At 46.6% G+C, this 20,974-nt stretch overlaps 1 protein-coding gene across 1 annotated transcript in view; it reads right to left on the bottom strand.

Moving 5' to 3' along the window:
• Nucleotides 1-605: 605 nt before the first annotated feature.
• Nucleotides 606-20,974, bottom strand: part of LAMC1 (laminin subunit gamma 1) — a 68,868-nt gene continuing 48,499 nt past the window's right edge. The window contains exons 5-28 of the mRNA XM_074907025.1: nt 20,620-20,808; nt 18,483-18,600; nt 18,283-18,381; nt 18,042-18,178; nt 17,052-17,174; nt 16,775-16,964; nt 16,402-16,514; nt 14,850-15,071; nt 14,566-14,754; nt 12,948-13,193; nt 12,482-12,635; nt 11,888-12,030; nt 10,970-11,148; nt 10,660-10,816; nt 8,179-8,384; nt 7,700-7,779; nt 7,177-7,314; nt 6,837-6,981; nt 6,109-6,258; nt 5,576-5,690; nt 5,024-5,223; nt 4,628-4,786; nt 3,991-4,090; nt 606-3,621 (exon numbers count right to left, since the gene is read on the bottom strand). Of these exons, the coding sequence (XP_074763126.1) occupies nt 3,365-3,621; nt 3,991-4,090; nt 4,628-4,786; nt 5,024-5,223; nt 5,576-5,690; nt 6,109-6,258; nt 6,837-6,981; nt 7,177-7,314; nt 7,700-7,779; nt 8,179-8,384; nt 10,660-10,816; nt 10,970-11,148; nt 11,888-12,030; nt 12,482-12,635; nt 12,948-13,193; nt 14,566-14,754; nt 14,850-15,071; nt 16,402-16,514; nt 16,775-16,964; nt 17,052-17,174; nt 18,042-18,178; nt 18,283-18,381; nt 18,483-18,600; nt 20,620-20,808 (3,809 nt within the window). The 3' untranslated portion in view covers nt 606-3,364. The remainder of the gene's footprint in view (nt 3,622-3,990; nt 4,091-4,627; nt 4,787-5,023; nt 5,224-5,575; nt 5,691-6,108; nt 6,259-6,836; nt 6,982-7,176; nt 7,315-7,699; nt 7,780-8,178; nt 8,385-10,659; nt 10,817-10,969; nt 11,149-11,887; nt 12,031-12,481; nt 12,636-12,947; nt 13,194-14,565; nt 14,755-14,849; nt 15,072-16,401; nt 16,515-16,774; nt 16,965-17,051; nt 17,175-18,041; nt 18,179-18,282; nt 18,382-18,482; nt 18,601-20,619; nt 20,809-20,974) is intronic.

The following is a 20,974-nucleotide window of genomic DNA, read 5'->3' as shown; positions in this document are numbered from 1 at the left end:
CTGCAGAACTGCTCAGTCTGTTATCACAGTGATCTGTCCCAACATTAAAAACTTCCTTAATTCAGGAGTAAAAATGTATCCCGGGCTCTGGCAGACAGGACCCATGGAACAACAGACTATGGCAGTTCCCAGTAGAGAAATTTCAGCTTCTTTATTTAGGGTTTTTGCTTGCCAAGAACCCCAACCTTTTCTGTGTGTTCAGCTGAAAGCAGAAAGGATTTTACCCTTATATTGTCAAGAAATATTCCCCCAAATCTCCAGGGCTTTCCAGGAGGACAGTGCAGCTCCAATAGCATCACCACCACCACCAGAATAATTTTTTAAGGCCTGGAAAACTAGCAGCACAACATTTACTGTAGCCATGCTAGTGGAGCAACAGACATGGGGAAAAACCATGATCACCATGGCCATCTGCAGCCTACCCCATGAATTTCCAAATTACTTTTCCCTTTCTTCCACCCCAATACAGCTCATATGATTAATTAATTGCAAGGTGAATCTCACAGCTGAAACACATCCCAATCAATACCACCACCATGCCCACTCCCCCCCCCCTCCCCCCCAAAAAAAGCAATACTCAAAAGAATGCCAAGAATGCCAAGGTATAAGGGGTTACAAATATTCAGACTTTATTATAAATAAGAAATACTGTTTTATACATAAAAACTGCAAGTGTTGCATTTTGTTCACCACCCCAGACAGCAAGACCACAGATTAAGGCAAAAAGCTGGAGTGAAGGCACATACTGAGGGGGCCACAGTCAGGAATAAGGTGATGAAGGGACTGTCACACATTGCCCGTGACATCCAGCACTCCACCAGCAGCTGTCACATCATCACATTATGTAAAGAAATAACTGGACTTATACAATGAATAATGGCTGTAATGCAGTAGTGATTAAGAGATTGCTTATAAAGATTTTTTTTTATTTAAAAATAAAATTCTGTTAAAAACAGCTTAAGGAAAAAAAAGAGGAGGAAAGCAGGAAACCTTAGGCCTGAGGTCAGCCAGGGCATGCGTGCATCTTCACATCCGCTCTTCTCACAGCCTTGGCAGAGAGGTGACGCGGTTACAGCCAGCCATCTGACCAGAGCAGCTGGCCAAGACAACCACCCCAACGGCCCACACGCGTGAGCCAGCACAGGTAAGCTCTCCTCTGGATATTAAGTATGCTTGCAGGCAGGGGGAAACCCCAAGCTGGTAAATTGTGAGAATTTCTACAAGAAGGGGTACAAGAGAGATGCAGGGTTTGCCGAGAACACCCCTGCCCAGCAGTGCCACACCCAGGGGCATGCCAAGCCTCCCACAGCAGTACCAAGCTGTCCCCAAGTCCAGCTCTCCCACTACCTCTACACCAGGTCCGGTCACCCACCAGTGCTACAGCTCCTCACAGTCCCGCTGCAAAACCCCGGCCCTGGCTCTCTCCTCCCGGCACATCCCCGGGGATGGGGGACATGGAGTGGGGAGCTGCCAACGCCACGCGTCAGGGCTGGCTTTGGAGGGAGGGCTAGAAAGCGACCACCCAAAAGGCAATGCGGCTACTGCTGATGCCTACATGGGTGCAAAGGATATGGGAGAGGGAAGAAAGCACGAGCCCAGCTAGGAGAAATGCTGAGCTCCAAGGGAATAATAAGAGAAGCGCCACACACTGCACGTGCCCCGACGGCTGTAAGGGAAAGCACATAGAGGAGGCCAGGCTGTGCCACTCTGGAAATATGGCTGAGTATATTTACACACACATACGCACACACGAGAGACTTCCTCACACTATAATCATGATAAAAAAACAGAAAAAAAAAAAATATCACATTCACACAAAAAATATAAATTTGAAATAATTAATAGCACCAGTGTGTGTCAGATAATAATTTCTTCCCCGCTACGCAAACGTACAAAGTTGCATAGTGTTTAAGGATAGATATATACTGGATCTCAAGGAAAGGGGGAGGGGCGCCAGGCTGGAGCAAGGAGGAAGCTGCAGAGGATGCTCTTGTATCAGAGGAGGGCCGGAGGAGGGGCGGGGGGCTCCCCACAGCTCCCACCCAGCACCAGTAAGCAGCTGGGAGGCGCGACCTGGGCAGGGAGCCATGGCGGTGTGAAATGCAGACCTGCCACCCGAGCCTGGCCTGAAGTCCCTGTGCCATGGTGGCTTTACAGTGACCATGAGACCAGTAGGCAAAAAGAAAGGAGGGCACCAGTAAGCTCCAGCTCTTTCTGCCAGCTTAAAAACACGCAAGAGGCAAGAGCAATGCTAGAAGATATAAAAATGCCACTGTCCTCCTTCAGGAAAAAGATGGGGAGAAAGACCTTTACATTTCCATTTACATGCCCCTTCCTTCCCCATTCAAAGACATTCAGTGTTGAAGGCAAGTGCTGCCATCAGCGCTCTTTGGATGGCAGTTCCCCTCTTCAGAAAGATTTTCCCTGCCTGAAGCAACTAATCCATCGATCAGACATTCACAGCCTAAAAACACCCCAGATCTTCTGTCAATTCAGTAGCAACACCTACGGATGGGAAGGATGGGAACGCAGCTCATGGCTTCCATACTTCCCGGCCTGGACTACCCGGCAGGCAGCTGCTTACAGACCAGACCCAAAACTTCTCCACAAACCAGGAGTGGGGTTGGCAAGACCTTTTGCTCCACCAGTAAAGACCTACCGCTCCACCAGAATCCCATCTTCCCAAAGAGCTCCTCTCAGAGGCTGCATTTTTCTCCGAGTGATGCATCATCACAGAGAGCATTTCAGAAAGAGGCTTCAGCTATTTTGTCAAAGGCTACCAACGCTGTCAGATTGGCCACTAGTTAATGATAAAAAAAATATGTTCACAGGGTTAGAAGTCGGGAAGAGGGATCTGAATGAGTGCAGCTATACTGGCCATTACAGTAATACTTTGGTAGCCATCCCCTTCCTTCATAGGGAGAGAGAGCTCCAGGACCGAGGATTTTACAGTTGAGGAGGAGAGAAAAAAGGAGAGAAAGAAGGGTTAGTTTTGCTTTGCTGTACACAGCTCACATGGTTATTTCTGAACCACAGTATAAAGAATCCAGAGCATCTCTCATCCTTGCGCTAATCAAAGGGAAACTGTGTCTGAGAAAGGGGCAAAGGCAGAGTGCTCAGGAAGACAATTTATATAAAAAAACCCTTTGATGCCCAAAGACGGATATTTAATTTGCTTCTCTTTAAAAAAAAAAACAAAAAAAACAAAAAAAACTTTCAGCTTATCCTGATTTGAAAAGAAAACAGTGGCTGTGAGGAGCGAAGAGTTGGGGATTTGAAAAAGGTAATGTGTGTTAAGGCACTCCATAGCCAAACCACCGCTCCACCGCTCACCAGAGGAATACCCCTCACCCCCAGCACACCCTTAGGGTTTCTCTATGGACGGGGTGTTGAAACAGCCAGACGGCAAGGTCTTCTTGATGTCCTCCAGGTTGCTAATGTCCTTCAGGATCTCTTCAATGTCCCTGTTGTAGGCCTGTATCGCATCATCTTGCTTCCTGGCTTCTCTCTCAAGGAAAGACACTTTCTGGTCCAGGTCGCTACCTTTCATCTGGTCTTTGGCACTGTTCAGGGTACCCTCAATTTCATTCAGTTTGTTCAAGTCCACTGTCTCCAATTGCCCTGAAAAAGCCAGAAACAAATAGCAAAGTCCATTAAAAAACCTTTGATGCTCTGATTTTGAGTGCTTACAAAGGCCTCCATCTGGCCATCTGTGCATTAGAAACAGCGTTTAAAACAGGACCGACCAAATGGGCTACACCTTCAGCACCTCAAACATGGTCCTCAAATTACAGAAAAACAGTACTGAACATTGCATAATGAGCTCTGAGGCTACCCCAGGAAAGAAAAAACCAACAAAGTCCTCATTGAAAACAAACAAACCCCGTTTCTAGAAGTCAACAGACCCATTTGATTCCTCGCAGGGCACCAGCAGGGAAGCCACATCAGGAGAACACTCAAAGGTGTATGGCCCATTAAGGACAGTCTTACCTAACTGATCCAGCAGCTCATTAATGACAGCGAGCAAGCTGTTCACAGAGTTTTTTGCTTTTCTTGCGTTGTCTTCTGCCTCCTGGGCAGCCTGTGAGGCCTGCAGGGTATAAAAAATGAGAGTACAAAAAAGGCTGTAGAGATTATGGAACCGTTGCCTCTCATTCACGGGTCTGCCCAAGCTGTCAGTCACACACGTCCCTGGCCTGTCTCTCCAGGGTAACACTCCTGCACTGAGATCTTTCTCACAGTGCTGGCAAAGACTGACAACTGTCAAGTCATCAGCTTTCTGATTATTTCCGCATGGGGATCCCTGATAACAGAGCAGGATTTTGCAGGAAAATTCAGACCAGAGTCAACGGGCTACAGTCAGGTTTCAGTTAAAATAAAAGGGAAGCGTTGCATTAAGAAAACAGGCTCTCAAAATCCAGCAGGAAAACTATGCTAGTGCCACCAGAGGAGCTCCTTTACTCGTCTCATGTTTTCAATCCCACCTAAAACTTGAAGATTGAATACTGGCTGAACCCAGCACTGTCTTTGCAAGAGGACAGTGGGGGGAAAAAAAAAGCCTGTGTTGCCAGGACAGCAGGGAGAAGGCAGCTTCTTGCCACTGCTGCCACCAGCCAGCACTACTTACCATCCCTGCCATCATCATGTCCTGCTCAGCATCATCTTGCTTCCGTTTCAGCTCTTTTTCTGCATCCTGTAGTTGCTTCATCATGTCATCCACTTCTCTGGCCAGCCCCGTCACATCAGCAAAAGTCTTGTCAGCTTCAGCCTTGGTAGCAGCAGCACTCTACAGCCAACAAGGGGAACAGAATGGAAAAAAGGTGGTGACTGTGCAGAACTTCCTTCAGTCCTTTTCATCAAAATGCACCAATTTTCTATCACACCATGTTTTGCATTCCTTAGTGGGGAGAAGGCTCACCAGGAAAGAGCAGAAGGCTCACCAGGAAATACTGGAACAGAGGAGTTTACGCAGTTACACACCAATACCTGAGGGAGGGTGGCTTCAAAACTGCAGGGAACTCACCTTCTGAACAGAACCAGCGATTTTCTCAGCATCATCTGCTCTAGTCTTGGCTTCGCGGGCATCAGTGGCAGCATTGCCAAGCGCCAGCTCTGCCTGGTGTGTCTTATTGTTGGCTTCAGCAATGATCTGCGTAATGGCAGGAATCTTTTTCAGTGCCTCCTCAGCTGCTGTCTTGTTATCATTCACCCGCTTATCAAAATCTAAGAAAGGGCAAAACAGATTCTTATCGCTTGCTCCAGAAGAGCCTTGGGGTGCTTCTGTGACCAAGCTACCCAGGCTTTGCCACCTTGTGACATGAGAGGGACAAAGAACAAAGGGGGGTGTGTGTTGCAACTCTCCCTATTACACATCTTCTGACACTAAATAAGGAACTTAAAGAGAAGGAGATTTCTAGTCACTGAACACATTTCTTTCTATAAAGAAAAAGGTCAAGAGAACCCACTCAATACTCAGGTACTGGCAACAGGATGGCCCATTTAACCAAGACACTCTACTGCCAAGTGACTTGTCACTCAGGAATTGAAGGATTCAATGCAAGTGCTTTCTCTTTACCCTTCAGGTTGCCGAGAATGGTATTAGCCTCCTGTAGTGTGCCACTGCCCTTCCGAGCAGCTTCTTCAGCCAGGGCTTTCGCTGCATCTGCTCGAGCCAAGAGCTGGTCTGCTGTCTAAGGAGACAAAATGCATCAACATATTGTTACCTTTTGAAGGATGACCACCTAGGTGCATCAAAAAGCATTGCTCAAAAAGCAATTGATCAAAAAGCCTGAAACACCAACGTCGTACAGAGCAGTGTTGATCCCTGAGTGGCAATGCTTCCTCTGAAACCAGGTGAATTCAGGTACTTTTGGCATACTGTTCTGAATACAAAGACAACACCACATCCCCTGTTCTCCCATACAGCCCCAATGCCATTGCTTTTACCAGCTTTTTGCATCTGCTTTCCAGGACCATTCTTCCGTATTCTTGTAAGTAACAAGCAGGCCAAGATAAGACTGATTAAGACCGGATCTTTCATATCTGGCCAGTTACTTGTTTCCCTTTGTTTTTTCTAGGGAATAAAATCCCACACAAAACAGAACTGACCTGCTGCTCTGTCCTGCCTTTCTCCAAGAGGTTCTTTACTTCAAGCTCCTTTCCTTTCATGTCTTCTCTCAAGTCCTCATAATCTTTTAGCTTCCTGGCAATCAGGTGATCTAACTCCTCTGCTTCCTTCTTGATCTTATTTGCTTCATTCTGCAGGTGGAAATCAGGAACAAACACAGATTCCTGACACTGAAGAATTTCTGAACAGGTGGCAAAACATGGTATAGTTTCTAATGGTCGAACAGGCAGAAGCTATGACAGGTTCCCACCCCTTACAACTACAGTTGTAACTTTGAGCCTTTAAAGCTCTGAATACCACAAGGGTCAGTGCAAACAAAGGACAGAGGTTGCAAGCAGTTTTGTGTGCAAGAAAGTCTACTGCACTACAGAAGAGGGAGCAGTTTTTCAAGCTTCAGAAGGAACTGAAAATTTTGCCCTTCTCTGTTCAAGCCGAGATGTTTGGCAAACATTTCATTCAGGTTTTTTTTTGTCCTTCAGAGACTGGGGGAGGTGGCGGTTTATGTATGTAGTTTCCTGCATGCAAGCCTCCTTCATAAAAGCTGAAATGCACCAGTCTGGATTATGACTAGATGGACAAAAATTCCACAGACTGTTCTTATGCAATTAGAACATTAGCAACCTAGCACACTGCTATAATTCCCGTCCTCACTGATCTTTAGAAAACACTGCGCAGGACGCTTCCCACACAGGACGCTTCCCACACGTACCTCCAGCCCTGTGGAATCCACAGTCGGCAGACTGGTGAGATTAGCGTAGATCTGCAGGGCTTTGTTTCCAGCTTCCTCTGCCTCTGCAAGCACCTTGTTGGCCTGCTTCTCTAGGTCTCGAGAAATGGTCCTTGCTTGATTATACCTAAAAAAAATCCCAAGAATACAGTTACATTACAATTTTTTTCTGTAGAACTGAACTTACTATAGAGTAGGGAGGATAAGAAATGGAAAGACAACCCCCATAAAACCCAAAGCGTGCAATGCTACAGGATACATCTTAATTTTAAGCACTGATCTAAAGCCAGAAAATACAACTAACTGTCTGTTACTGACTCACTTCTGGTTGAGCTCATCAATGTCATTTGCAGTCTGGTTTTCTCGAGCCAGGGTCTTCAGCAGCAGTTGATATGCTTCTGTGGAAGTATCATTTGCTGCCTTGGCTATGCGAACAATCTCATCAGCTTCTTTTTTGTGTCTGGACAAGATTACAAGAGAAAAAAATATGTCATTAGAATGGTTTCTAGCCTCAATTTCAGATTTTATTCCCTCTTCCAAATTTTATTCTCTCTTATTTCTCCTTCCTTCACCCACATTTGCATACGGAAGATGCTGTTTGAGACCATCTCTGCAACCAAGGCCTCACTCCAGCAGCACCATGAGATCAGCTGAAAGGCACCACTATAGCTGTACATCCCTCATTCACAGGTCTAGGGTTTGCCCCCCGTGATACACAGGCATGCACCCACATTGCCAGTCTCTCACTCAAAGGGTGCGTGTTTCGTAGCAAGCAAATTAAATTAAGTTTTGCTTCCCCCTTGTGGGAAAGAGCAGGGCCCTCATGTGACCTGTGAGAAGCCTACCTTTCAGCCAGTTTGCGGGCCTCTTCTGCCAAGAGGGTCATGTTGTTAGGGTCCCCACTTGACTCCGGAGGTGTAATGGACTGGGGGAAAAAAAGGAAAAAATCTTAAAGTTCTTTTTTCATCTTTTATTCGTCTGTGCTTTAGATATTTATTGTCATGATTTAAATGCTTAGAGATGTGTCTAACCTACTTCCGACTTCTCTGTATTTTTTTTCTTAAGCCCATGCAGTTTCCACCACTGGTTATGCCTTAAACAAAGGGGCGGGTATTTATGCTGATATTTAACTAGCGGTTCTTACAATTTATGACAGACACTGGTGATCCATCTTTATTTCCCATGATCTTGGACAGGGGAGAAGATACTTCCATAGCAACTTTGCTATATGAGAGAGAGAACAAGCAGAGAAACACCCGAGAGGGCAGGGAAAGGAAAGGCCCTCTCCTCCCCTAACCATGTGGGACCTTGGCAGCACACTCACCACGTTGGCAGCTGACATCTTTGCTTTCTCAAGCATGTTGGAAGCTAAGCTGATCAGATCCTCTGTGTCCTCCACCCGCACCCGGGCTTGCTCTGCCAGGTTCTCTGTCTCCTGCACCGTGCCCTGGATGTTCCTCAATCTGTTGAGCTGACTTGTTAGCGTGCTGTTGATGTCTTTGAGACGATCCATCAGGCCCTGATCTACGTCTAAAACACAAGATATGAGAAAGAGGAAGCAAAATTAATTACAGCAGGAAGAGAAGCCGAAGCAGCAGCTTACCACTGTAGGCAACATGTTGGTAGGTTAATCCCTTATTGAAAGGGGACTAGCAAAGCTGCTTCATAAATCAGTCAGCTTGAGATCAAAGTAATCATCAGAATGTGCACCACATATGAGAAATGAAAAGTCATTAACGACTAATAATACAGAGTCTGTTGGAACAGACTCTGATGGGGAATTTTGTGTTCAGAATCATGTTTCATCTGTATCATTGACTTAAAAAAAGACAATAAAGCTGCTCCTCAAGAGGTATGAAATACTAGCTTTATGATTTGCTTCAACTTAACTCCTAGAAGGTAAATTGGAGATGAAGGAATAGTGGGGCTTGCCATTATTCCCTGCTTTGGGCAATGGTGGCTACTCCTGAGCCAGACACAGTCTCCATGTGCAGAATATCAAACCCACCCCAAACTGCCCCCCAAAGTGAAGGGATGACAAAAGCTGGCAGGATAGAGCCTTGGTTTTCCAATCTGCAGGACCTCTGAGCCCCAGACTTCTCCAAATCTTTGGACCACCAGGGAACTCCCACAACAGCATCTTAATAATGGAGCCATAAAAGCACAAATATGTGCCTCATGACCAGGGGCAATTACTTTTGAAAAGCTGAGTACAAGCAGAAGTCTACAGGCCTCCAAAATCAAGATTCTTGCCAAATATATTGCCGTGACCTTGCAGCACATCTTAAGTATTGAACATGAACATTTGAGACATTTTAAAAACATACCACAAACTATTTAACAAGTAGAAAAACACAAGTAAGTGCTACAGGTTGGCAGAGATTTTTGCAAGGTAGTTTTTGTTGCATTTAACTTGCCTCTTAGTTATGAAACATCAACAAAGCTGGTGAAGGGTCTAGAGCACAAATCCTGTGAGGAGCAGCTGGGGGAACTGGGGTTGTTTAGCCTGGAGAAGGGAAGGCTGAGGGGAGACCTCATTGCCCTCTACAACTCCCTGAAAGGAGGTTGTAGTGAGGTGGGTCTCAATCTCTTCTCCCAAGCCACAAGTGATATGACAAGAGAAATAGGCTCAAGTTGCACCAGGGGAGGTTTAGACTGTGTATTAGGAAAGATTTCTTCACCCAAAGGGTTGTCAAGCACTGAAAGAGGCTGCCTGGGGAAGTGGTGGAGTCACCATCTCTGGAGGTATGTAGAAGATGTGTAGATGGTTTAGTGGTGGACTTGGCAGTGCTCGGTTAATGGTTCAACTTGGTGATCTTAAAGATCTTTTCCAACTTAAATGATTTTATGGTAGTAAGAGGTGGAAATAAAGATGAAAAATGCCACCACAAGCCCCAGTCCATTCCCTCACCTTTCTCCAATCCCCACCCTCCTATCCCGCTACATGGGACTATTATCTAGGCATGGATGCCAAGCAGGCAGCATAAAGCTACCTCAGCTAAAACTAGGAAGAGCTTCAGTGATCATTCCCAGTGGAAGGAATTTTCCCAAGCAAACACAAGTGTTAGATGCACATCGGCTTTTTCTCAGCTTCATGCAAAAGGAAGATATTTTTCCAAAAAGTGGTTTGAAATCACTGAACCAATTCCCAGGGGAACATCTTTCACTGCAAAGTCAATAGTTTCCTTCAAGCTGCTCTTCTCCAACACACACACTGGCTTATAAGTTAAAAAGATCCTAAGGACAAATCACTGCTCACAGACATCCTATGGTAGAGGTGACTCTGAAAGAATCAATTTGAAGCAGAGTTTTAATAGGTAAATAGCTACAGGCCACCACAACAGCGATTTTCAGAACATTATATACTTTATGGTGGGATAATTAAGCTTGCCAGCAGGATTTTGAAGCCTTCATTCTGATGACATCCCAACAAGAACTGCTTTATGCCAAGACGTCTTGAGCAAATTTATAAGCGTAAGTATATTGGAAAGTCTTCTGCTTTAACAAGATAAAACCCCTCCTTTGCATCTGGAGAAAAGGGTAACACATAAACCACTTGCATCTGTACAGAGCTAGAGGCAGATCTTTGCATGTACAACAGAGACCACTGGGAGAACAGTAGGGATAAAAGCACAGCCACCGCTGTTTTGATAACAACATACACTGTCTCAGCGCCATCTGAAATAGCTGTCTGTCCTGGTGCACAGCATGGGCTTGAAATAAAACACACTGTGTCCAAAGGAAACTGGAACATCAGGCAAAGAGCTCATTTCATGTTGGTCCATGTCTGATCGGGTCAACTCACCTTTGCTGTTTTGAGCTTCCCGGAGCAATTCCGTAACATCTCTTTCTGTCTGCTTCAACCTCTCTTCAAAAGCTTGATCAGTTACAGTTTCTTCTCCTGTACCCAGATTTGCTATAATATTTTCCAGCTCCTGCAGCCTCTCTCGTTGCTCTGCCACCTACACAAGAGTGACAGAGCACAGCTACAACACGGAGCAAAGAAGCTCTCTGCTTTCAGCAAACAACAGCCATCCAGGGGCATAAAAGCCACAGCACAAACAGGCAAGTGCCACTGTCTCCAGCAGTACCAACAGTGGTGTCTGTGGCCTTACCTTATCTTTCACTAATCTGTAACAGGCCGGACACTCTTGGCAGCCTGGCCACGAGCGGTTATAGAAATAGTTCTCTTCACACTGGTCGCAGCGGCTCCCCACAAAGCCTTCCTTGCACTCGCAGTGACCGTTCTCCCGGCACTGCAGGGAGCGTGAACCCTCGGGATCACAGTCACAGGCTGCGGGGAAGTTAAACCTCAGTCAGGCTGGAGGAGAGGCAGAAATACCCTCAAACCCACAGGGCAAGAGCATACCCTCAATACTCTTAAAACATCTGCAGGAGCACCAGGGGACAAACTGACAGCTGGAGCCCCGCTCCACAGCAGGGCACTTCTATGCACAGCAGGGCACTCTGGCTGCAACATTCATTGCATGTGTTCACAGTGCTGTTACTGCCTCTCCCACAAAGCATTATATTTTTCTATTATAATTTCCTACCCCATTTCATTGTAACCAACAGCACTTAATTTTTCTGCTCTTTACAGGCAGCAATATCAAAGAGGAAAAGTTTGGATCATCGTCTTTCCATCGTGTTTACAAGATCTGTTGCTTCTCAAGACAGAATTTGTATATTCAGGCTATTTGCAGAGTAGCTGTGCAAAGATTTAAGATTAGAAAACAGGTCTGCTACAGGATAAGATTCAGAGAATGTATTTACAGTGAAGAGAAGTGGGTATCTAATAAGCTGGAGTTCTTCCTACCCCCTATTAAAAAAAAAAATAATCAAAGTTCAAGGGGATAAGCTATTGTACAGAAATCAAATTTCACCACGTGGGGTGTGGACATAAAAGTGCCAACTTCTGCTGCGACAAAGAGCAAGGTGGAGAAAGTACCCTCCCAGAGACAGGAGGAAAGCAAAGGCAAGGCTGGCTGTGCCACACCCTTCCTGTCTGCCTCACTCCAGCCTCTCAGACTTACGTTTACAGCCTTCGGAGCTGAAGCCAAAGTGGTTGACCTCGCATCTGTCGCACTGCTGGCCAGCAACGCCGGGCTGGCACTCACACTGCCCGGTGTGGATGTCGCACTGGCCGTTGGTGGAGCCCAGCGCACTGCAGCTGCACCTGAAGGAGGAAGCCACATGTCGTGTGGTGACACAGAAGGGGGGAACGGGGGAAGCACTCCTCTGAAGGAGCCCTAACGAGCACAGCTCAATGCCTCCGTTTGCCAAAAGTCACTTTTCTTGCTGCGCAGATGCAGGAGGCGAGACACAGAGCCTCTGAACCACACATGGTCACTTGGTGTTTATACTAAAAAAAGGAACCCACCAGCCCCTGCTACCAACAGTCACAGAGTCATGTGGCACTTTTCTATTTAAAACCCCGATTTAGAGCTATTTATAAGTCAGGCTTTTTGTACAGCCTTCATAGCTGCTCCCTGACTGCTGCTCTTCCCCACCCATAGCAGCACTGAGGCACACCAGTTACATGTGACAAACATCACATTCCCACACAAGGTAAGCACAGACACCCCCCCAGAATTAGGCTCTTTGCCCTGAGCCAAGGCAAAAGTCACCTCTCACAGCCACGTCCGCTCTGGAGGTTGAAGAAGCCAGGCTCACAGGAACTGCAGTCCCTCCCGGTGACATGAGACAGGCACTCGCACTGCCCCGTCACTTGATTGCAACTCGTCTGCTGATTCACAGTGCCGTAGGGATTGCAGTGACAAGCTGCAAAAAAAAAGTGATGGAGAAACATGCAGAAAGTTACCAGTCCCTTGTGGTGTTGGTACTCTGCTAGCTGGTCCCTAAACAGGCCTGGATCCAAAACATGCGGCAGTCCAGCCCCTGCATCACCCAATGGTTTTGCCTCTATGGCAGTAAGCACCTACAAATACAAGCATTTTAGCAACCTAGAACCACCAAACCAGGATAAAAGATGGGCATGAACAACAGCCTGATGTTGTGTCCTAACAACACATCAGGGAACAGTAGCTCCTGGGGACAAAACCATTTTTAAATGCAAGAGGAACCGTCTCCCACCTCTGCACTTGTCGACAGGATCAGGGGCCAGGGGGTTCCCAAAGAAGCCGTCTTTGCAGCGGTCACAGTAGAAGCCAGCCGTGTTGTAGATGCACTTGAGGCACTCGCCCGTCTGGCGGTCGCAGTTGCCCACAGCATTGGGATCGATGTTGTCGTTGCACTGGCAGAGGCGGCAAGGCCTCACAGCACCATTTTCACCCAGCGGGTCTCCGAAATAGGCATCGTCACACAGCTCGCACCTCTTGCCTGGGACACGACAGAAACACATGTGCTGCAGCAGAAAGCCCTTGGCTCAGGTCTCACCAAGACCTTCTTTGCAGCCCCTTCTGAAAAGGAAATTCTCCACCTTCCTTCCCTTTCATCCTTCCATTGAGGCCAGAAAGGGGCACACCACCACACGCAAATCCCTCCACATCTCTAAATTTAAGCTGCTTTTTCACTGGAACTGCATTATTAATTATTTCCGCTCCTTCTTTCCCTCCTACCCCTTTAAGCCAAACCTATCTGTTGCAATTTGTTGTTAATTTAAGAGTCCAAGCGGGTAGAGCTCTGTGGGGCATCACTACTCCAGGAAGCCCCTCTGCCAACAAAATCTGTTAACCCTCCACAGGCAGCCACTGAAGCATCCAACTTGGCAGCTCCCTACACTTAAGCAGATTTGACCTCCCCCAGCCAGCTATAAGCTCTATTTCTTGAGCAGTTCTTGCACACACAAACCCTCTTTTCCCTCACATCCCAAAAAGGCAAGCAGGAGACAGGAGCTCTCTATCACACAGTACATATGAGCTTATAGTGACACCTGAGCTGCAGGGAACCCAGACCCCTCGACTTCACTTTGGTTCACGAAGCAGTGGCACTCACAGGAACCCCCATGAGCTGTCTCTGTGCTTGGTACAGGGCTTTTCTAAGCATTTCAAGCATTCAGGTACTCTGTACTTCGGACTCTGCCATGCCAAGCATAAAATCAGCAGAGAAGCATGGAAGCTGCCAACCATCTTAAGGCTTCCTTGCTGTTGCAGGCAGAACAAAAGGATCTGCTTAACAATGAAGGTACAGGCTCGCACTTCATGGTTTATTGCTAAGAAAACATGATCTGTACCCATTCACATATTCCTCTTTAAAACTACTGACCATAAATTTGGTCTTGTATTTTTTTGGGCAACGTTTGTGAGTCACTGCAGCCTTTCTGCTTCTCCTAGGAAGGGCACTGTCTCTCCCCAGCAAGCATCCTGCAGTGCCTCTCTGGCTGGCAAAACTGCATCTTCTAATTTTATTTCAGTCTGACCCACCTTCCTGGTTCTTTTATATCTATCCTATTTCTGCCCAGCACCATGCAATTAACAGAGCTCTATTAGAAGCTTGCACAACTCACCTACATAGCATACAGATTAACCCTGTTTCCTTTTTGTTCTTGAGACACAGGCACAAAGAACAAGGGTAGCCCTGAGCCTCACACAGGACAGAAAATAAGGCTGAGAAAGGGAGAAGGACTTGAAGCAGAAGACACAGCAGCTTTCAGTGCTGCTCACTACGGGTCAGAGCCCCCAGACTGGCAGAAGACTCATTTCTACAGGCATATAGGGTGTAGAAAAAAAAGACTTTTCATGTAGAAACATACCTGTAGTGCCAGCCTGGCAGCTGGTGCACACAACCTCCTTCGTGCGGGGCACAATGGCACAGCTCGAACTGCCTGGGCATGGGCAGGGCTGGCAGTCTGAGGCCATGCCCACTGTCGCATCTCCGTAATACCCATCACTGCACTTCTCACAGTGAGACCCCGCCGTGTTATCCCTGCAATTGCACACACCTGGAATAGAGGGGAACGTGGTTTTTGCTTCATCATCCAACCCAGAAAGAACCACCACCCTCCCCACTGCTCCCTGCTTTACCAGCCCCTCTTACCTGTCTCGGGCTCACATGTCTCACTGTGCCCGTTGCAGGCACAAGGCACACAGGGGCTGTAGGGCCCGAGGCTTGGTGTCTCTCGCCGGTACCCGGAGGAACAGTGCTCACAAAACTGCCCTTCATATCCTGCCGGACAGGAGCAGCTCTCCACCCAGGCTGCAGGCACACCAGGTCCAGGACGAGCGCTTGTGATGGTAACATCATCCAGGTGGCCGGCACCTGGAAAGCAGCAAGAGGGGAAATGCTTTGTAACCACAAAGGCTCTGATTACCACTTCACCAAACACACATCTGAATGCTACAAGAGACAGGCAGGTGGACGCTTGCCACTGGTAAGGTGAATCAGGCAGGAAAATCCTCTAGGAAGGTTTAGAAAGATGAGAGACGATGCAGTATAGCTCTCAAAGGACATGCACAGGGCAGGGAAGTTGAGAGTAACAATACAGAGGAGGATCCTGAGAACAGCACATGAGCAACTACAGTCAAAATAAGTCACATTCTATATGCATACGTTTTCCATTTCCAAATCAAATACCAGAACCAATTCCTGTCTTTCTAGGGAGGACAGACCATCTCTCTAGCAATTTTAATACACTGTCTCTTAACACAGAGTCTGTAAACTGTGCCTCAGGGCAAACACTTCAGCTATTTCTCTCAATCCATTCCTTCATCTGGCATTTGAGCACTCACCCCCGCCTCCTCCCTGCCCCTTCCCTGGAGCAGAACAGAGGCCAGACACAACATGGCTGGATTGTGACTTACAGCAGTGTGTTCGTACTACCACAGCAGCTCCAGAGCACCCAGCAGAGCCCCAGCTCCTGCATATTAGCAGCAGCTACAGCACCCAGGGGATGGCTTGTTCCACACCCTTCCTCCCCTGCATTTCACAACCCCACATTCCTCTTTATGAGCCACCTCTACTGAAGACACTTGCAGCCTTCCCACCTACCCCAAATGCAAATTCATCCTTTGATCTTTCTGCAAAAATTCTTTACACAACAATACCCAAGGACCCAGGTGGTTTTGCTCCCAATTCATGCCTCGTTTTTATAAACCCTCATTACAAGGAACCTGAGTGAAAGTTCAGCACACCCAGTGCTTTTGAGACCTTGTCCTTCCCATCTGTCAGGCCAAAGCAAGACCAGGAATCAGGTACGTAACCATCCCCAGTGTAGTAGAAACTGAGGCCAAATATTGTAAAGTCCCTGCATGTTTCCTACCATGTCCTTTAGGACTCTGCTATGTATTTCTACTGATTTGGAAGACACTGGCTATGCAACGCAGAAAATCCTTCATGTTTAAAAGCAAAGAATCAGCAGGTGATGTGTTCGCAGCTGCCAGACTCTCAAAAGGCAGCACCTTTCTTCCCCATGTCCTCTTCAGGAGGCCTGGGAGAAGCTGTTACACAGGAAGGCCAGGTGAAAAGCAACTGGTGCAGGCTTTGCTTAATAAGCTGCCACAGCTATTTATGACTGGGCCCTAAAATAAAGACGAGCACTAAATGAATGAGTCTGCCCCTCTCTTTTGCAACATTCTGCTCAGTGACTTACTCTTCTCACTGTATGTCCCACGGATCTTGATAGAAGTCAAGTTGTGGAGAAGCTTCTGGAAGTCAAATGCCGTAAGACCAGGCCTCCAAGGATAATCCGTAGCCTCATGGAGCCTAGGGAGAAGAGCCATGCATCATCAGCAAAGTGTTCAGATGCTAACAGCTGTGCCCTTTTAAAGCACCCTTTCCAACAGCGGTATTCTATTGCAACATAATTCACATACACTTACGCAATGCTGCTAGACAGCAAGCTTCAAATTAGCCCGATAAGACCGCTCTTTTAAGCTAAAATAAATGCTGTTTATTTTCTCAAGAGCTCAGGCACCACACGCTAGGTCCCAGCTGCTCCCACTGTGTCTGGAGAGTCCTCTCACCTGAAGGTGTAGATCAGCACGTTCTCACTAGGGTAAGGGTTGCCCTGGGCAATGAGCGGCACTGACACTCGCAGCCCAGCCCCTTCCAGCACCAGGTCCTCTGCAGAGAGGCGTGTGTCCCGTCTGTCCACACGGAAGGAGAAGGTCAGATTTTGCCCGTAACTCAAAACCTGGTTGCCCAAGAACTTGCCTGAAAAGGGAAGAAATCCTTACAGTTAGGTGACAGAACAGAAAGGGCACAAGCAGCACAGAAAGCCTCACTTCTTGAATGACCTACGTGGTGCAACAAAATACATGGGGAAGTAGCTGTCAGAGATAACAGAGATATCCTGGGTCTCCGCACTCCACTGGAGTAAGACTTCTGAGCCATCGCGCTGCTCAGCACGCCACTCATCCTCTCCTGAAAAATCAAACATGCAACAATTAATACCCCTTGAAGACACAGTTCTGCACACAATTCTCATGTCATGCTGCACACTGCTCATACATAACTCATCTATAGTCTGTAGACTGGCACTCCAGAAAGTAGCACACAGATAGCAAACATCATCCTTCCAGTTTAAGCCCCTAACTCAAGTGCTAACTTGAACCCTCTGAACTTTGAACCCTGTGATAACTACTGCTTCAGAATCATCCTTTCTAAAGTGCCTAAGCAGGGATGGGAAAACCTGAAGTCCCCTACGACTTGATGAGAGTTTCAGCCTTTGTATGAACTGTTCTCCAGTGGAATTTTAATTAAAAAGACATTATTTTCAAACCATGCAGCATGAAAAAATGCATACACAGGAAACTGACTGTATGGAGAGAAAAAAAAAAATAAAAGATGTCTCCTGAGCTTACAGACCCATCAGAAACACAACTGTGTTTTACTCAGAGACATGTAAACCCTAGATCTAAAACGATTATAATCTTCGCAATCAGAAACTCCTGATTTGGTTCTAAAACTGAGGAAATGCTCCCTTACACCTCTCTCAAGCTGTAAAAGGTTTATATTTGCAATTCCCACTTGTACCTGCATGGTGTACATTAGTGCTGGGTGCCTAAGGCCAGAGCTGTGAATTCATTCCTCCCTAGCTGAACAATCAAGCTGATGACATGGAAGCTCCCAGTAACTTCAGAAGTAAGTCAGCACTTCCAAAAAGAGGGATCTTGGACCTGCCTGCCCAAGGTTTGCAGTCTTGCGCAGAAAGGAAGGCGCAGGTTTTTTAATCGCTTCTGTACTGAGTCTACAGCCTAATCTGAGATACAAAGGAAGGTTCAATTTTACCAAACTGGAAGCTGGAGGTGATGCTGTGGATACTGTAGCCAATGGCGTTGGAGCAGACCGAAGAGTGTCCAAAACAGAAGCAGGGGGTACAGCCCCTTGGATTGGAGGAATCCAGATGGAAAAATCCAGGTTTGCATCTGAATATGTGAAAGAAATAATTCATTTCCCTGACACGCTTAACCCCGGCCATCGCTCGAATGTTTCTCATTCTTGAAACAAAGCCACAGAAAGAAAAACTCACCTCTCACAGTGGAAGCCTTCAACATTGTCCTTGCATGTACACCGTCCTGTCTCGACGTTACATTCACCTGTGCTGCCAGCCAGATTGCAAGAGCAGGGCCTGAAAGAGTCAGTAGAGAAGATAACTCATTTAGAGGCATACAGAGAATGCTTTGCAAAGACACTGAAGTTTTTCTTCTAGGAGAGCAGCAGCCCTCTTACCTGCACCCAGCTTCAGAGAGGGAGTGAAAACCTGGCTGGCACCAGTCACACTTGTCACCCATCACGCCCGGCTTGCAGCTGCACTGGCCGTAGCTATCGCACTGCGTGCTGAGGGAGCCTGTGGAGAGAGCACAACAGGCACCTCAGCAGAACCATCTGGCTCTGCTAGCCTGCAGCTTTTGAAACTTTACAAAACAGGCAAGAAATATGGGAAAAGAAAGTGGGAAGCATAGCTTCAAGCTGATGTGCCAGCTAACCTAAAGACTGCCTGTAGTTCACAGGGATTTCTCCCCTAGCAGCTCTAGGGATGAATCATTATCTAGTCTTCCAAACTATATTCAGCTTTTAAGTACTCTTACCACCTAACCTTTTTATATATAAATTTAACTTCAAATTGCATTCTCGTCCTTATTCCTGTTTTGTCCTCAATGTTGCCTTTGCACGCCTCAAATTCCATGCCTGTTTTACCCTGTGATGCACCATTTCTGAGATTTTATTCCCCAAATCCCTTGTGTCCTCCCTAATCACCATCTCCCCTTTGCCAGGGGATATCCTGACCTCTTCCCTTCATGTCCCAATTTCCTCCCTGAATTCCCGAATCGCTTTAAAAGACTAAACCACCTCCTCAAAGTCAAGCTGTATGTGCCACTATTAACCCTAACAAACTCTTCAGCAAAACTCTCATTTTTGGTAGGACGTCCTCCTCAGTGCTGCTCTGTTCAAGCAGACTTGCACAAAAAGCAGCAGCAGGTTTCTTTAATCCATGGCATACAAAATGCCTGCTCCTAAGCATAAGTGTAGCTAGCAGCCTAGGAGTTGTCAGCACTGTAAGAGTTAACTACCGGGAGAAAAGTATTTTAATATACAGAAATAGCGGCTGCTTTCCACTTCAATCCACACCAGAAGATTATAGCAAAGTGAAGAGTTATAAGATGATTAGGCTGGACAGGTTAGAAGAACTCACAAAACCTTTACCATATACAGCCAAAGTTCAAATCCCTTTTCCTAAATAATCGTGAGACTGCAAAAAACAGTACTCGGACAAGAAGTAGCAATCTAAACCTATCCAGTGGCTTCATATATGCCCTGGGTGCCAGTGTGCCATGGGACACAAGCTGATGGCTAATTATAAAGCCCTCTGAAATTTGTCCTTAAAGATCTGAGAGGTCAACTCCCTGCTTCTTCTCGACCATCTCAGCTGACACCAATCCTCACCTCTCTTAAAATAAGGTCTGACATGAGGACCTGGGAGAGCAGATGGAGGAAGAAAGAGGCCTTTCTTGGTCAAAAATTTCACAACTGTACAAGTCTCCAACTAAATTAGATAGGAGACATACCCTGGCAGACCTCTTGCTGGCTGCTTTTAGGGCATGCTGCAAGCAATTACTTATTACAGCTACTCTATTTTGGAACATCACATCATATCTTACTATCTGTTACCCTTTTGTCTCCTTCCCGCTTATTTGCTGTGGGCTGGTGTAGCTATGGGATCGCTCCATACAGGTCAAGGGGCTCCCTTGATAAAAATTTGTTCTCCTGCCAGAATTTTTTTCCCTTTCTTGATTTGTTCGGGGTGGTTTTTTGTTTGGTTGTTTGGGGTTTTTTTAAAGAAGTTTACATATTTTGAGTTTGTTCCTCACCCCATCGCTTTTTGTGTTTAAGGTTTCACTGGTTTGTATTTATAGTGCTTGGATACTCAGTAGGAGAAACTGATGCAGCTGAAGTTCACTACAATTTTTCACTACGAACAACTTCCAGAAATATCCACTCACATCATCTTGTTTATTAAGAATTTAAATGAGCTCTTTAATACTGGGAGCATCCAGGGTTACAAATACACAGTGGAGAGGTAGAAGGAAAAAAAAATTTCTATTTCAGAACACATTTGAAGGAGTAAATGCTGCAGAGGTGAACCATCTGCCCTTGCCACCCCAATAACAATTAGATCCAAGGATAATTTAAACCAAAATATAACCCAATAAACATTTCCTACACAGGGAAGAAAAAGAAAGAGAAGAAAAACAAATGAAAACCCCTCTTTTTTTAACCCTGTAGTTTGCTATTAGCAGCACAACAGAGAGAATTAGTTTTCATGCATAGAAGTCTGCAAGCAGAAGTGTTTGCTGCCACTACTTACCAACTGGGTTGCAGCTGCAGGGCAGACATCCCTCCTCGTTCCCTAAGCGATAGAAGCTGTCCCTGCACCTTTCGCAGTGGGCACCATCGGTGTTATCCGAGCAGCCTGTGCAGTGGCCGCCGTGGCCCGTCGAGCGGTACAGCTCAGGGTCAAAGTAGCACTCCTGCGACCTCCCGTTGCAGTCGCAAGCTGCCAAGACAAGGGTACCATCGGTGAACAGTCACAAAACCCACTACACAAAGCTCGATACTAACCTGTAGGGGAGCTGAAGTGGGAGCCTTTAACCATCCCAAGACCTATGCACAGATACCTTAAGGCATTTGCACATCAGTGAGAAGAAAAAGGGGCAAGCATG

The sequence above is a fragment of the Athene noctua genome, chromosome 5 (genome assembly GCF_965140245.1).
Source record: "Athene noctua chromosome 5, bAthNoc1.hap1.1, whole genome shotgun sequence".
In the NCBI taxonomy this organism is placed as follows: Eukaryota; Metazoa; Chordata; class Aves; order Strigiformes; family Strigidae; genus Athene; species Athene noctua.
Note: the sequence above shows the minus strand (reverse complement) of the source record. Positions and strands in the feature narration are given on the sequence as shown.